Genomic DNA, 15,121 nt, shown 5'->3' with positions numbered 1-15,121 from the left:
GGACATTTTTGGAGCACTGGTGGACATTAGCCTACAGATTCGAAAGGACAGGTAAAAGCTTCGTAATTAGCTAGTCATGTCGGGAAAACGGTCAGTTTTGTGGTTTTAATCAAAACTGCCCGGATTACATTAGTTTACTTCATATTAAGCTACATATACACTACATTTGAAACTCGACATATAGGTTTAAAAAAAAACTAGACAAAACGCAGATGCACGTCTGTAATTTTAACTTTTTGAATAGTATTTATACAAGTTTCAAATCAGCTGACGTACATATAAGGGACAACATCATTAAAGCGCAACAATATCCTGTAGCCTTACCTGCAAATAATGCCTCGACTGACCAATCAAATTGAAGCGTTGAAATGAACTGCCATTTTCAATACTCAACTGTGCCAATCAACAGAGAACTAGCCAATTAACTTGCGCTGCTGTGGTCACGTGCCAAGGAGGGAGTCCAGCTCTCATTGGATAACGTAGAGCTGCCTCGCGAGCTCATTTATGTGCAAGGAGTGAGTGATTGACTTTATCAGTCCAAGGACATCATTCGCCTGGAGAGGGGGGGAAAGTTTGATCCTCTTTCTCAAGGATCTGTTGCAGGAGTTTTTTTTCTCCCCCGGTTACTGTGACAAGGATTGGTATTCAAGTTATTTTCGTTCTTTTTACATTCTGCATTTAAATTCTGACCTAAACCAAACAAAAGTGAATTACAATTCTGCGTTGTTTAACAGAACGTCGCGTGCCTGGGTTTATTGTTATTTATCCTTTTCCCTCGTTTTACTTCGTCAATTGATTCCAATGACTATGCTTCTTGACAGCGGTCCTCAATTCTCGGCTCTAGGAGTTGGGGGCTTCGGAACGCCAAGACACCATGATATAGGGAACAGAGACTCAGCTCTAGGGCTCAATCCCTTCGGAGATTCACCCCATTCCGCAGCTTTCAAACTTAGCCCCGTAACTCACGATCTAGCTTCCAGCCAAACCTCCGCGTTCACCCCACAAGCCTCCGGATACGCAGCTGCCCTCGGACACCACCACGGCGGGCAGGTGGGTTCGTACGGCGGGGGAGCGTTCAATTCAACTCGGGACTTTTTGTTCAGAAACCGAGGCGCAGGCATTGGTGAATCCGCAGCTGCGAGCGCTCAGCATGGGATCTTTAGTGCTTCGGCAGGGAGTCTGCATGGACCCCCTGGAATCTCGGAAAATCCGGGACATCTCTTGTTTCCCGGGTTACATGAGCAGACCGTGAGCCACACTTCTCCAAGTGGACATGTAGTCAACAGTCAAATGCATCTGGGTTTACGCGGGGACATTTTCGGAAGACCTGATCCTTACCGCCCGGTTGCCAGCCCCAGGACGGATCCATACGGCACTGCCCAGCTGCACAACTACAACCATCCGATCAACATGAACATGGGGATGAACGTACCAACACACCATGGTCCGGGAGCTTTCTTTAGATATATGAGGCAGCCCATTAAACAAGAAATGTCATGCAAGTGGATAGATGAGAACCAGATGAACAGACCCAAAAAGACTTGCGACAGGACTTTCAGTACAATGCACGAGATGGTGACACACGTCTCAATGGAACACGTTGGCGGTCCCGAACAAAGTAACCACATTTGCTTCTGGGAGGACTGTCCCCGAGAAGGGAAATCTTTTAAGGCCAAATACAAACTCGTGAACCATATCAGAGTGCATACTGGGGAGAAACCGTTCCCCTGCCCCTTCCCTGGCTGTGGAAAAATATTTGCCAGATCGGAAAATTTAAAAATTCACAAAAGAACCCATACAGGTAAAAAAAAAAAAAAACATTAATTAAAAAAACTATTTTATTTCGTGTTGTTGGTAAAGTGAGATCGGTGCTAACGAATACACTCTTGTGCGACCTGTTGTGGGAAATCTGAGGCCTTGGATTATTTGTTGTTGTTTTCGAGCTAGTTTAGAAAGGTTTGCACATAGCAGGCTATTTAAACAAACAAATGTAGATTGTAGATTGTAAACCTACTTTTAAAGAATTTTAATACAAATAACTCGTATTAAATAAGGCGACGGATGTTTGCTTGTTTGAAAAGCTGTTCCTACTACGTTTGGTCAAAGCCTAATGCTTTGTTGCGACTCTTAATTTGTGTATTAGCCGGGGACAGTCGTCGTGTGAAGCTATTAGTCTACCTCCGCTGAAAGTTTTTGATGAAATTTACACTTTTGTCTTTTCTGTGGTGGTCTTTTTTTCTTTTAAACACACGGAATCATTAAATCATGTCTTTTAAATAGCTTCGTTTATTTTATTTTTTTTTTTACTTAAAATGTATCTTTACGAAAACTACACATAGCCTACCACACTGACAAAAAGCAATGAGTATTGCCATGACGAAGTGGGCTATCTAATAAATCAAACCGCATTCCTGCAAATTTTGTGAGTTAGATCTCGTAAGTTTAATTACACGTGTATGCTGTTAAACTGGGTGGATATCCTCGTCTGATTCTACTGAGTAGCCTAGTCGCAAGACTTGTCCCCGTTAAACGGTTTTACTCTTTCAGCAAGTAGTAAATAATGTGCTGTAGGCTAGTGTGGCGGGTGGATTCGATTGACCGTAAATGAACTAAAGAGATTCTGTATTTACTTTATACGTGTTATCTTGCAGGTGAAAAGCCGTTTAAGTGTGAATTCGATGGCTGCGACAGACGCTTTGCAAACAGCAGCGACAGAAAAAAGCACATGCACGTGCACACGTCGGACAAGCCGTACATCTGCAAAGTGTGCGACAAGTCCTACACACATCCAAGCTCTCTCAGGAAACACATGAAGGTAATTAACTGTTTATCTGCTGGGGTATGTATGTATTGACGTGGGCAAGTCCAGAGACAACAACAAATGAGTAACGTTACACTATCTATCAGTATGTGTTATGGTTACAATTTACAGCCCCCTACAAAAAGAACACAAATACAGAATTTGCACAACAACCATATAAACATAGGCCTAAGATTAACACAATCCTTCATTTTGAGTTGTTTGCTAATGTCTTCACTGGTTTTTGTTAGCTATTGTGATATGATAATAATATGAGCGGCCCTTGGTGAATGGATAAATTAATTTATTTTTAGAAAAAAAATAGAACAGTTCGTTGCTCCAAAAGTGTTAAGGAAACTGCAACAGTTGCTGTATTCGACATTTTGTTTCACACCTGGTGTTTACATACAATATTAGAGTATTACAGTTTTTGCTGTGTACTTATTGCTGTTATTTTTGTAGGTGCACGAGTCTCAAGGTTCAGAGTCTTCTCCAGCTGCAAGTTCTGGATATGAGTCGTCCACACCACCAGCTCTAGTGTCAACCAACACTGAAGACCCGACAAAAACACCCCCATCAGCCGTGCAAAACACTTCAGCACACAGTGACGGACTTCCGCCCAACTTTAATGAATGGTACGTTTGAAACTGAGAAAACAGGGTTCTCAATGTGGACCAAAAGGTTAAGGAACCTTTAAAAACCACTCACATCAAGGTGTACATAATGGGATTGGAAAACATTTTTGAGGAGATGAGATAGCAGGTCCGCTAGCCAACCGCAGGCCTCCTCCATTCTCAGGATTCTAAATTTGACTTTTATTCCAAGTTTGAACAAAACATAAATAATAAAATCGTTCTTTCTAAAAATTTAAAAGGCTTTTTCCCTTGGTAGTTTTCAAATTTCAGATAATTATTTTATTTTTCATTTTATGTTTTTCACAAATTTTTTATTTAAAAATAATGGGAAAGGGAAGAATCTTTCACGGTCTTTTATATTAGGGTGATGCTTATGTCGCCTTTGAATTGATTGTTAAACCTTCAAACAGTCTTAAGAAACGTGCCAAAGTCTTGTCTTGAACTTGAACAAAAAAAGAATAAATAATAAATAAATATATACTCGTGAATGTATTTTCCTTGTTTGATGGGGTCGAATTTGTTGTCAAAGTCCGTTTTCAGGTGGAGAAATGTGGTATTAGATTACGATTGTTACCGTTGCATATACCGTTGCCTTTTGTTAATAATTATGTAAATACATATCCATGATGCCATATTTATCAATTTGTAATTTAATTGCCAGAGTAAGTTCCGAAACTGAAATGCTATTTATGGAAATGTTTTCTAACAAGACGATGTACAGTTTTGGGTCATAACCAGCTTAACATTATAAATGATCAAATTTCAAACTCACATATTACGATTGTATCTTTTTTAAATAAATGTGTCTTATTTAGATCTCAAAAATAGCAATTATATAAATATTATGGATTGACATTTGTCCATATAATGCTGTTTTGTTTTTGTTTTTCCCATCGACACTGTTTTATCTTGTGAGGCCACTGATATACCTGTATAACAGATTATGTAAAGCTGATATGATCTAGTGGGATGGCGAACTGTCATGTACACATTCTTTTCTGTCAATGTCCTTCTCACTTTAGTCAAATTATTATTATTTTTATGTAATTTACTTTAGTTTACTTTTGGCATCAGAGTGTAGGCTTCATTTGTACAAACATCACTCCATTACGCGCGTTTAAAAGACTCCCTTAGCAGCCATGTATACACATTGCCCCGTTGCACTCTGATAAAATTATCCTATATGTTATGCAGTTAAGTGCATATAGTTCCCAGCCGTAAATTCTAAACAAGGGCGACAGCAAAATGAGTATTTGGGGTCAAATACCCAAACGCACCAGTGAATATGGTCGTCTATTATTTATGGTCCCACGCCACCCATGTCTTTGTAGATGCAAGTAAGTGTTTCAATGTATGCATCATCGACAATAAACTGTCACGGCACAGTAACTTTAAAATAATAAAAAAAGTTTTGTCTGTCAGCTTGCATTGTTTTAAATGTAGTTCTTATGTAAAAACTGAGGGTGTAATTTGTGTTTAAGTAATGTGGTGTTACAAATAGAACGGGTTTATTACACATTTGCTTGTTTTATGTGAATAAGCTTTCAAAAACGTGTTTGTATAAACCATACCTAGTCTGAAGAATAATAGATATGTCGGATGAGGGAAAATGTGTTAACGTGGCACAAAGAGTTACAACATTGCATTGTAACCTATTTTTACAAATTGAATCTTATGCATATACAAAATATATTGTGCTTATGAAAATGATTTCAAACCACCAGCACTACTTTCAAAAAAGAAAGAGTACCTCGTATGTGACAGCGATATATTAAATCTTATTTAAATGATTTACTGAATATATGTTTTATATACTATTTTCTATACCTTAATTTAAAAATAAATAAACTTTATTTTAACCGCCTGGACATCCCATGCCCTGGAGTCGTGTCAGAATGTATTTCTGATGTATAAAAGGAACTAGAATGTGATGTTGTAACACTTTTGGAGGAAATGGGTCACGCGCGAAGATATTCCTGAAGAGCAAACATTTGACTGATGAACTGTGTCACTGTGCCACATTCGAGGCAAATGATAATACTACGCTTATTCGGAATTAAATAAAAGGAGACTGAGGTTCCTTGTACTTTTTGGAAGTAGCCTTATTGTTTGTTGGTTTGTTTGTTTTACAAACTATTTATGAGGAAATGTGAATATACATTTTGACTGAAATTAAAATCATGAAACATGATAAAACTACCAAGTGAAAACTTGTTATTTCTTATTTAAATCGCCCTTTTCTATAGCTACAGTATTTTGTTCTTCGTTTGAAAGATGTGTTTAAAAGAGTCGGCAGGCGACTTGAACTTGACAGTGAGAAGGCGCCATCTTAGCATCTTGTTTCTGTAGAGAGGGAGGGAAAGTTTTGTTGCCGAACGTTAACTGGTGCTTCTGTTCGCACGTTCACTCGAAGGAAAATGCACACCTAAACTCTCTGCTGTGATTATTATAAAAACGGTGTTATATATTTAAAAATAAAAAAAACCTGTATACGTCTTACAAAACCCGAAACGAATCATTTATTATCTTTCTGGACACTTTCTGAAACTTGAGCAGCAGAAATGTGGTATGTAAAAGTTGGTAAGTGTTGATATTATATTCTGCCTCACGCTGCCTGATGTAAGAAGAGAGCATCACAGCAACGACTAAGGTTACGTGCACGATTATGTCATGTGTGCCCACGTTGTGTAAAAACACCCTTAGCCCATCGGTAAATCGCAATACATTCTAAAGAATAATAAAGGTGTTAAAATGATGTGCACTCACGTTGCTCCATACGTGTATATGTGCTTATATACAGGCCAGGCTATATAAGCTCAGCTAAATGTATGCGTCGATTACATTGAATATCTTCATTTAATATAAACACAGTATAAATATGCATACATTAAATGTGAAGAAAGTGAACATTTCTTGTTGCTCTAGCCTCAGCAAATAAATTAGGTGATGCCATGAATGATGTCCATGAAGTCATGTTGCAGTAACCACATGATATAGGCCAATCTTGCCTTCAAATTTAAAACAACTGGGGCTTGCTCCAATATTTACCAGCCTACTGTGTCGGATGTAGGATGTTTAACACGGTAAAGCTATAAAAATGTTGTCTGTGGACGTTTCGCACCTATTATTATGATCACTTAGCATGTGTATAGACCGTATACATGTGGCTTGAAAAACGTTCCCGGCATAAAAGATATACCGCCGCAAATTTCATTATATTTTTGTTGTTTGAAATATTTTCAGCCCGACCCCCACGGAGCCACCCACCCCCATCTTCAAATATAAACAGTATTAAGAATTTATCTAAACCCCATTTGTTTCCACTCCGTGCGCAGGCGCGTTATATTATCTTACTCGAAGACTTTTTTTCCTTTCCCGAATAGCTCAAGTTCTTCCTGAGGAACTTCATGACGTCAAAAGATGGCGCAGGGTATCCCGCTGAGCCGCAATAAAATTTTATCTTAACTTGGTAAATGAAGTTGTAGCAGGCTATCTTTAAAGACGAGGAAAACTGCTGAAGAACATCAAAATAGGACGCTATTGGTACATGTACCTAAAAGTTAGTTGACAAGATCCCAAGATCCAGTTTTTTTTTCTTTTCAAGACATGAAAGGCTGCATTCTGCGGGTTCTCAAAGGGATTAGAAAGCGCTGCCTGTCACGTGGCGAGAGTTCTTATAGGAGCTGTGGTTTGATAGTAATGATGTTGACCGCAGTTCAGATAGTAACAGCGCGGGAATACTTGTTGTCAGTGCAGATTACTTGCATCGTGTTAATACATATATAAATAAATAAATAAATCTAAAAACAGACATCAATGGCTGTATTCTGCAGGTATTTGCACCAATTAGGTTGCTATTTTAAAACAGTGCTTCATAAATTCTGTGCATGCGCACATTGCTGGCTATGTGGATTGCCAGAGAAATAGCAAGCCTCGTAAACGTACGTAAATGAATTCTTATACATTTTATGGGAGTACGTGGTTTTCGCTCGTTACCATAAATTGAACCTCTTCCGCCAGACTGACGGCTATAAACTACCAGACTCCCCTCAGCTATCAACCTCCCCTTTCGCCCTACTCAATCACACAGCATTTGCTGGCTAAGCGGAGAAGCGCGGTCTAAGAGGATAAACCCATGCACACAGGTTCCAAACGCTTTCTGTCACGCAACCGTGTTGATGTGATCCAAATGAAGTCAGTAACCACTAAGTTATATGGCGCAGGACGTATATTTTAACGCGCAGCATGTATACAAACAGACGACTAATACATGAACTTGATTCCTTTTTGTACCACTTTAAAACAAAAAACGTTACCCGCAACCTTGTGACCATTTTCGTCCAGCAATGGGAAGTTCATTAGGCTACGCTTTGCTACTACAAAAGAGTTTCGGAGGTTTCGTTTTGATTGTTTTAAAATATAACTGCATGGGCAATATATGTAACGTGTTTTGATGTATTAAACAACATTTAATTCAGTGAGCAATGGGTACTTGTGTTAAGAAAACAATGTAATGCATAAACAAAAATTGGATGTAATGTTGATCGACTTAGCCTATATAACTGATTATATAAATATATATGAAACTTGAAGTAGAAACCAAAATGAGCTAAAATTATTATAGTTCATGAGCATTAAATTAAAACAAATTAAATATAATGAACAACATTGAAGCAGTTAACTTGATACGAGGCAGATATCAACAAGGGCAATGACATGCAACGTTTTAATATCTGTTTGATGGCGACACGGTTTACAAAACAAAATCTGCCACAGAAAAAACAACGCATTGAAACTATATAGCAGCAAATTCTTATTACCAATTATGAGAACAAGTAATACCCCCGTCTTTTATTAACCATTTAAAGTTGAATGTTGTTAGGGAATACTTCTAAACAACTGACATGATACGGTGCTGTAAAATTCTTACCACTTTTAGCTTCATTCTGTGATTGTTAACTGGATATCACTGGATAATAACACCAAGATAGCAAGGCTCACCCTGATCATGTTTACTTTCCTAGACCGTATTACTCAAGTAACTACAAATGTTTAATTGTTAAACTTTGTCAACAGCCGATGTTAGCAGAGACGAACTTACTAAAAAAACAAACAAATCACCCGCATTTGAGCACCACTTCTTCATGCAGCAAAATAAATAAGTGAATAAATAAAAATAAATAAAAACATGTCATTTCGAATAGGTTGGTCGGGTCTAAAAGAAATTATGAATGGCCCACGCCGCGGATCAAGTGCATCTTACTGTTCAAATGCGAATGTTTCATCGTAACATTACCAACCAAGGAACAGACAGTTTTGTTTTTTATTTTTTTTACAAATAATAAAGGATAATTTGTTTCAGTGACAATATGATTTCTGATGAGACGTCTGGACACACTGATATTAATGATAAATAGTAGTGCTTGTTTTTACGTTACACAAGTATTTCAGATATATGTTGAGAAGGCAATAAGAACAAACACGAGTTGAGCATATAACCTTTGACAATCCTGAGCACTTCTCTTCAAAATTTAGCTTATTCAATCAAAAAAACTATAACAGTAGTTCCATTGTTCAGTAGGCCTAATAGCGTAGGTCTAATCAATTCAATTAAGATCAAAACTGCTCCGGTCTCTGATGGAAACATCCCCCATTGTTACAAGTGGCGGAATCATTGTTTTATGCCTGATAGGAAATTGCATTTACTGTAATGCACAGATAAATTAAAAGTCAGACCTTTCGGTCTATGTGCATTTTGGCACTAACATATATTCGCAAATATCAGCCTTGCTCAGTATCCATCATGGTATAGCCTACAGCAATTAAACCAGCGTGTTGTTAATTATATTATTTCACCTGGAATTAGTTGCTAAAGTGCTGATGCAAACATCTTCAGAAAACCCGGATGTGTCTCCACAAATCGTTTATAGAAGTCTGTAGGATGACTATTGTTATGGTGCACATAAGAAACAATAGCATTGTCTTTTACCTCAGAACTAACAGTTGTAGATTGAGCTTTTAAGACTATTTACATATCAATGTAATTTGCAAGTGATCGGAAAACATTTATTTAAAATGACCATACATTCCTCTAAGCTATGCACTGATAATGAAAAACATTCAAGTTTGTCTAACCATTTTAATGAAATATTCGTAGATATTATTTCACAACTGCGGATCTCCATGAGAGTTCGATTGTTATTTATGAATTCATTTTTATTTAATTATTTATTTATCTTTTCGGTGTGTATGTGTGTAACTCTGGGGGAGTGGGTTGGGGGGGGGGGGGGGGGGGGACAGTCTGCATATAATTTAGTAACATTCGCATTAAGGAAACAATTCTGCTAAGCCAGGTAAATAATATACATATATATATTTTTAAAAACCAATACGAACCAATTACACACTCCAATAGGTATCAGTTAAGCGGAAATTCACAAAAGTTTTGCCAAGTTCTCATACCTCCATGACATACGTTCATCGTAAATCTGATCTATGCCAGATCTGCATATATGTAAAATAATGAAATAAGCTACAAGGATAATAATATTACCATAACGTGATAGTGAGATTAGTTTTAGTTTATATACCAGTCTAAGCTATATTTATTTCAATTATATGTAAATGTAAACAAAATACTCTTAAAAGGCTTTTTTTTCTTCTTTTTCTTTTTTTGGCTTGGGGGTCACTGGTACTCCTGTGTAGACCCACAGGGGTCCCCATACCACAGTTTGGGAACCCCTGCAATAAAGAACTTACATCATTGGAGCTCTACCGACAGGTTAACCTTGACCTTTCTGAACAATTTTGGGATTCAAAGTGAGAAAGCATTTTTTATCTTGCTCACGCATGGTGTAGCCTATATGAAAGGTATTCACCTCAGCAATGGAAGCGCACGGGGTTTAATGTTCAAGCAAAGTCAGTGAAACAACTGGCACATGCAAAGGTTGTTAAAAAGGAAACAAATGCAAATAGCCTACCTGAGATTCATGGCTTGCCTAAGATTGCCGGGCAATGTACTTTAAGGTAATTTGATTTCATTGATATTACTGAAGTAAGATATACATATCCCAGGCGTAGTCGGAGATTATAGTACCAGTACAGCAATATCCATGTAGATGTTTTCTAAGCCTGATATCTTAGAAACAAGGTGAAAAGTATAACATTTACTTTTTTTCTTTCTTTCTTTGTTTCATTTATTCATTCATTCACACGCTTAAAATGTTTTCTATAGGCCACTTTAACTTGGTATCTGTACCATGGACGTTCTCCGTTTTACGATTTTACCAACTATAATAAACGATTAAAGATTGAAATATTTTTTTTACATTTGGAAAATGTATCTTTAAATACTCCTGTCTCTGGTGCATTCAAAATGTTAGAAATAGGAACATAGTGTTTTCTCCTGAAAAGTAAAAGAAGCCCCTACAATGATCATTAATATGTTCTCAGATTTCTCCAGTACTGAATTCAATTAAATCGGGCATACTTGAGGATATTAAAACCTTTATACCCCTCCCATCCACCCACCCCACATACACACAGACATAGCCTACATACAAGCACACATACACACACACAAATTGTAACACCACAGAAACCGTATGGAATTCATATGACGCCTCCTGTTTCCTGTATGAACAAAAGTTCTAGAAAAAGAACCTTGCAATCATTATCCTCGTTGTAGCGCAGCGCATACGGCGGGGAAAGTTAGGCCTATTCAGAAAATAATTACGATGGAAAGATACTTCCGTCCCAAGCGAACGTGAACGTTTTCTGCGTAATGGTAAAGAAAATAGAAAATAATGCAAGGTCATTATAAAGTGTAACAACAACTAACAAAACGGAACAATAATTCTCTAGGCTAATGGTCTTTCAAGTAATGTTAAGACAGAGAGTCACCCATACCCTCATGTAAAAAAATAAAAAATAAAATAATGTAATAATAATGTGCTGATTCTCTGCATTTTTTCATGTAGTAAAATATTCAGTCTAAAATCAACTCTTACAGAGTGCACACGGTCCTTATTGAATTAATACTGGACACTTCACTATGTTGAAAGGGATGGAAGGCGCTATGTAAACGAAATTCATTCATCAATTCAATAGCGGTGCACCACAGCGCCTATTAGTTCCACATGTTCCTCGCGAAACTTTTGCTCTGCTTCACATGTTTGTAAACGAACACATCTACATTGGTGAATTCTCCTCGGTTCCCTAAAAAGTATTTTTTTGTGTTTTTTAAAAGGCGTAGGCCTACTTTGTATTGTGCTGAACTGAAGCAGTATACTGTAGCCAAAGTCTGCTGTGAAACGTTGAATTCAAGGTCGCATCCTATCAGCTTTTTGTTTGAAATGTTTTCGTTTTGGGTATCTTTCTTTCGCATGAGTAAGTGTAGCTAAACGGTGTCATTAAATTGCCGTTAAAATCATAATAAATGAACCCTCAGTATTAGTGAAATAATGTTTTCTTCGCAAACTGCCGAGGAGTTCTAAAAGATAATCAATTTTATGCTCAACAAGAGTAGTTTTTAATTCCTCAGCATATGGTAAGGTGTCAAAAACGTGATAAATTTATTCACAGTGCTGCCATAGGAGTCGAACTTAATGGGTCCCCAGAGTGCAAGTTCAAGCAATCGCCTTTTTTCAACGAAGCAGATGTTCTGCAGTGGTAATGCAAGCAGGTCTTCACAATGGTGTCTTGTACTTTGATGGATTAATTTTAAACACTAATGAAAGACGTATTAATAGGCAATTGACTCGCACTTCATTCGTGGCCAGCGTCCACTGTATCCAGAAAATATAGGCCTTCATCCAGCCCAATCGCTTTACGGTTTATTCTGAACTCTGAACAGAGAATATAAGTCTCTGCTGTTTTCACATTTCTCTCTTGTCAAAGACTCAACATCATAAAAATAAAAATTGCGTAAAGGTCCTCCACTCGACCCTACTCTCTAATCATGTCTGAACGTCAAGGTCGCCTTCAGTTAGGCAGAAGTTAGAGAGAAAGTCTAACAAAGTTACACTAATTAGTGTTCCGATCTAATAAGATCGCATCAGTCGAGTGGAGAACAGTCTGGCGATCACAGAGCCGACTGCATGCTGCTAGACATTTTATTGGTCAAATTTTTATCCATACACTTTGATTATTCACCTTTGTAGGGAAGGGCTGCATATAAGAGCTATGCACAACATCTGGTAATTCCGTTTTAAAGTTTTTGAAATAATTGCAACAGGTTAGTTTTAATGTCAACTAAGCGTCAACGCACACATAATTCGGCCTAAGTTCAACCCACGTATCCCATAGTTTACGTTAAGTGGTCCATGACAAACATTTCGTATTTTCTTTAAAATCTACTCATTTGTTCGTTCGTTTCCCATTTGTCGAACTAAATGCAGCAAAGTTCGCACCTTTCAAGTCATCAGGTGTCTTTTTGTTGTTTGCACCTAAAGTTCCTACAGGGCGCAAAGCATTGCCTCGAGGAATGGTCGAGATGCGTAGATCAATGAAAAACTAGGTTTCTTTATCCCATACATGAAAGCCTAGAGTGAATATACAAGACAATGTGTGTTAAAGCTCCTCATTTGAAATTAGGGATTTGTAATTTGTGTTCGAGCCCCGTGTTTAAGACGTGAAATCCTTAAATTACTTTATTAATCGTTGTATTGTGTATTCACGCTAGGTGAGATCAACGAGAGAGAGAAACAGTTAAGTTTAATGCGATTTGCCAGTAGGCCTACTCAAAGAACTCACGTTCAAAGACAAATACACAAAGAACACTTACGCTAGTCTGGAATTACTATAGGACACCGAGCTTCTTAAATTCTGAAACATCAAATAAACGGGTATATCATTGAAATGTTGTCGGTAAAAATGAACTCTCCTGAATACCATGAGCTTGTTAGTTTCATACATTAAAGTTGCTCAGCGGTCAAAAATGGTCATCTTTTGGATCTTTTGCATTACAAATAGAATACATTGTATCATTGCAATTGTTAACGGTGGCTAGTTGACTGATAGGACAGCAAAAAACAAACATCAAGTGCTCTCTTCGTCTCTCCGTATCCTATATTTAAAAAACTTGCTATATTACTCAGATTACTTAAACATAAAGGCAAACTCAGTCGCCCGAAAACAGAATCTTTTGTAGACTTCGCAGGTCATCTTACTGCATTTGCCATTTGATTTTGTCAGGCTTAACAGATTTATTTTGAAAATATTTTTTAATCAACTGCATCTGTCAACGTCGGGGCTGTCTACACTTATAACCCTAAATACCCTCTTTTAAATTAAAATTGACTGGCTCAGTCAGTGTAATTATAATAAGCTTTGGCAAATACGAAATCACAGTAAAAAAAAAAAAAAAAACACAAGCATTTGAAATACTAATTTGTTTATTCATTAAATGATCAATGTTATGCAAATTCATTTAATAATACGAACAATAACATTTCATTTAATTATAATGTTGGCCTCAAATTAAGACAAAGCTTTATTTAAAAAATACATTTGGCATTTAATTGATGAATGTAATTTGCAGCTCAGTGCAGTTAGTGCATAATTTACCTTTAGTTTAGAGCGGAATACAGCACAGACTGGCACAGTTGTGCTCAGAGATGGTGCTTATTCTGGACCAGTAGCAGGAGGGAGTGTATTGTGTAGGGGAGGGCAGGTGCCATCCATTTTGTGTTGCACTACTGTGACAGTCTGGAGGTAGAAATGTGATGTTCGAGACTGTAAACCAATATTGGCCTGAAATATCAATAAATTGAATAACAGCCCTATTGATTGTGCAGGGACTGCACAACACCAGAGACCCACGCCCCCTTGTGCTGAGTAGTCAGATTCATGCATGGTATTGCAAGGTCACACAGGCATACACATACACGTCCCGCATCTGTTGAGACGAAGCAGGTACTATGGAGCGTTTAAGAGGACACAATGGACATAAGTCTGGAAATAAATGATTGGATCAACCGTGATATTTTATATTAAATGTATGTGCTGTTAACAGACCAATTATATTTTTAACATCTTGTCATGTTGACTGTGCATGAATTTTCTTAAACTTTCAAAGACATCCAATTAAATAATCAATCAGTTAATCAATCAATAAAATAACAAATCAATCATACAATTTCCCAGACATGTACTATGGATGCTTTCATTGCCAGGTAGCATGAGCTTGTGCACTTGCTGAGCTGAGTACAGCACCTATCACTAGATGTTGATATGGCTGGATATGAATTTCTCTAGAAATAAACACGACAGTTAAACTGATACCAGGTCAGCTGTGACCATTAGCAGTGGAAAATAATTTTGCAAAAATATGAAACTACAGATTTAACAGCCATCTGATTCGATAATGTTATTACTTATGAACAATATGTTTTCGTTTGTAACAGTTTCAAGACAAAGCATTCTTTCATTTACAAACTGTCTTTATGGTTGCAATTCTAGTCCGCAGAGAATCTGCTATTGCTGTTCATTGCCTCAAATTCAATTCAACATCGTTTAGTGTTTTATCACAGTCAGATTTTACTAAACCAATATCACAGTCAGATTTGACTAAACCAATCTGAGTTGTTTACACACCAATGGCGAAATATGTCACCTGTGCTTTAACTGGGATGGATGAGGAAATGGAATACATTTCAATCTTTATCATTAAGAATCGTCAATGCAG

General features: G+C 37.3%; 1 protein-coding gene and 1 long non-coding RNA gene across 3 annotated transcripts in view; one reads left to right on the top strand and one right to left on the bottom strand.

Annotated features, from left to right (window-relative positions):
* The window catches only part of LOC135251591 (uncharacterized), a 102,083-nt gene that overhangs the window by 42,973 nt on the left and 43,989 nt on the right, over positions 1 to 15,121 (bottom strand). The gene's annotated exons all lie outside the window — the stretch shown is intronic.
* On the top strand, positions 513 to 5,521 carry zic3 (zic family member 3 heterotaxy 1 (odd-paired homolog, Drosophila)). The gene is made up of 3 exons (XM_064329176.1): positions 513 to 1,801; positions 2,652 to 2,815; positions 3,263 to 5,521. The coding sequence occupies exons 1-3, from the start codon at positions 802 to 804 to the stop codon at positions 3,443 to 3,445; spliced, it is 1,347 nt and encodes a 448-aa protein (XP_064185246.1). The 5' UTR covers positions 513 to 801; the 3' UTR covers positions 3,446 to 5,521.

This window comes from Anguilla rostrata, chromosome 3 (assembly GCF_018555375.3).
Source record: "Anguilla rostrata isolate EN2019 chromosome 3, ASM1855537v3, whole genome shotgun sequence".
NCBI lineage: Eukaryota > Metazoa > Chordata > Actinopteri > Anguilliformes > Anguillidae > Anguilla > Anguilla rostrata.
Note: the sequence above shows the minus strand (reverse complement) of the source record. Positions and strands in the feature narration are given on the sequence as shown.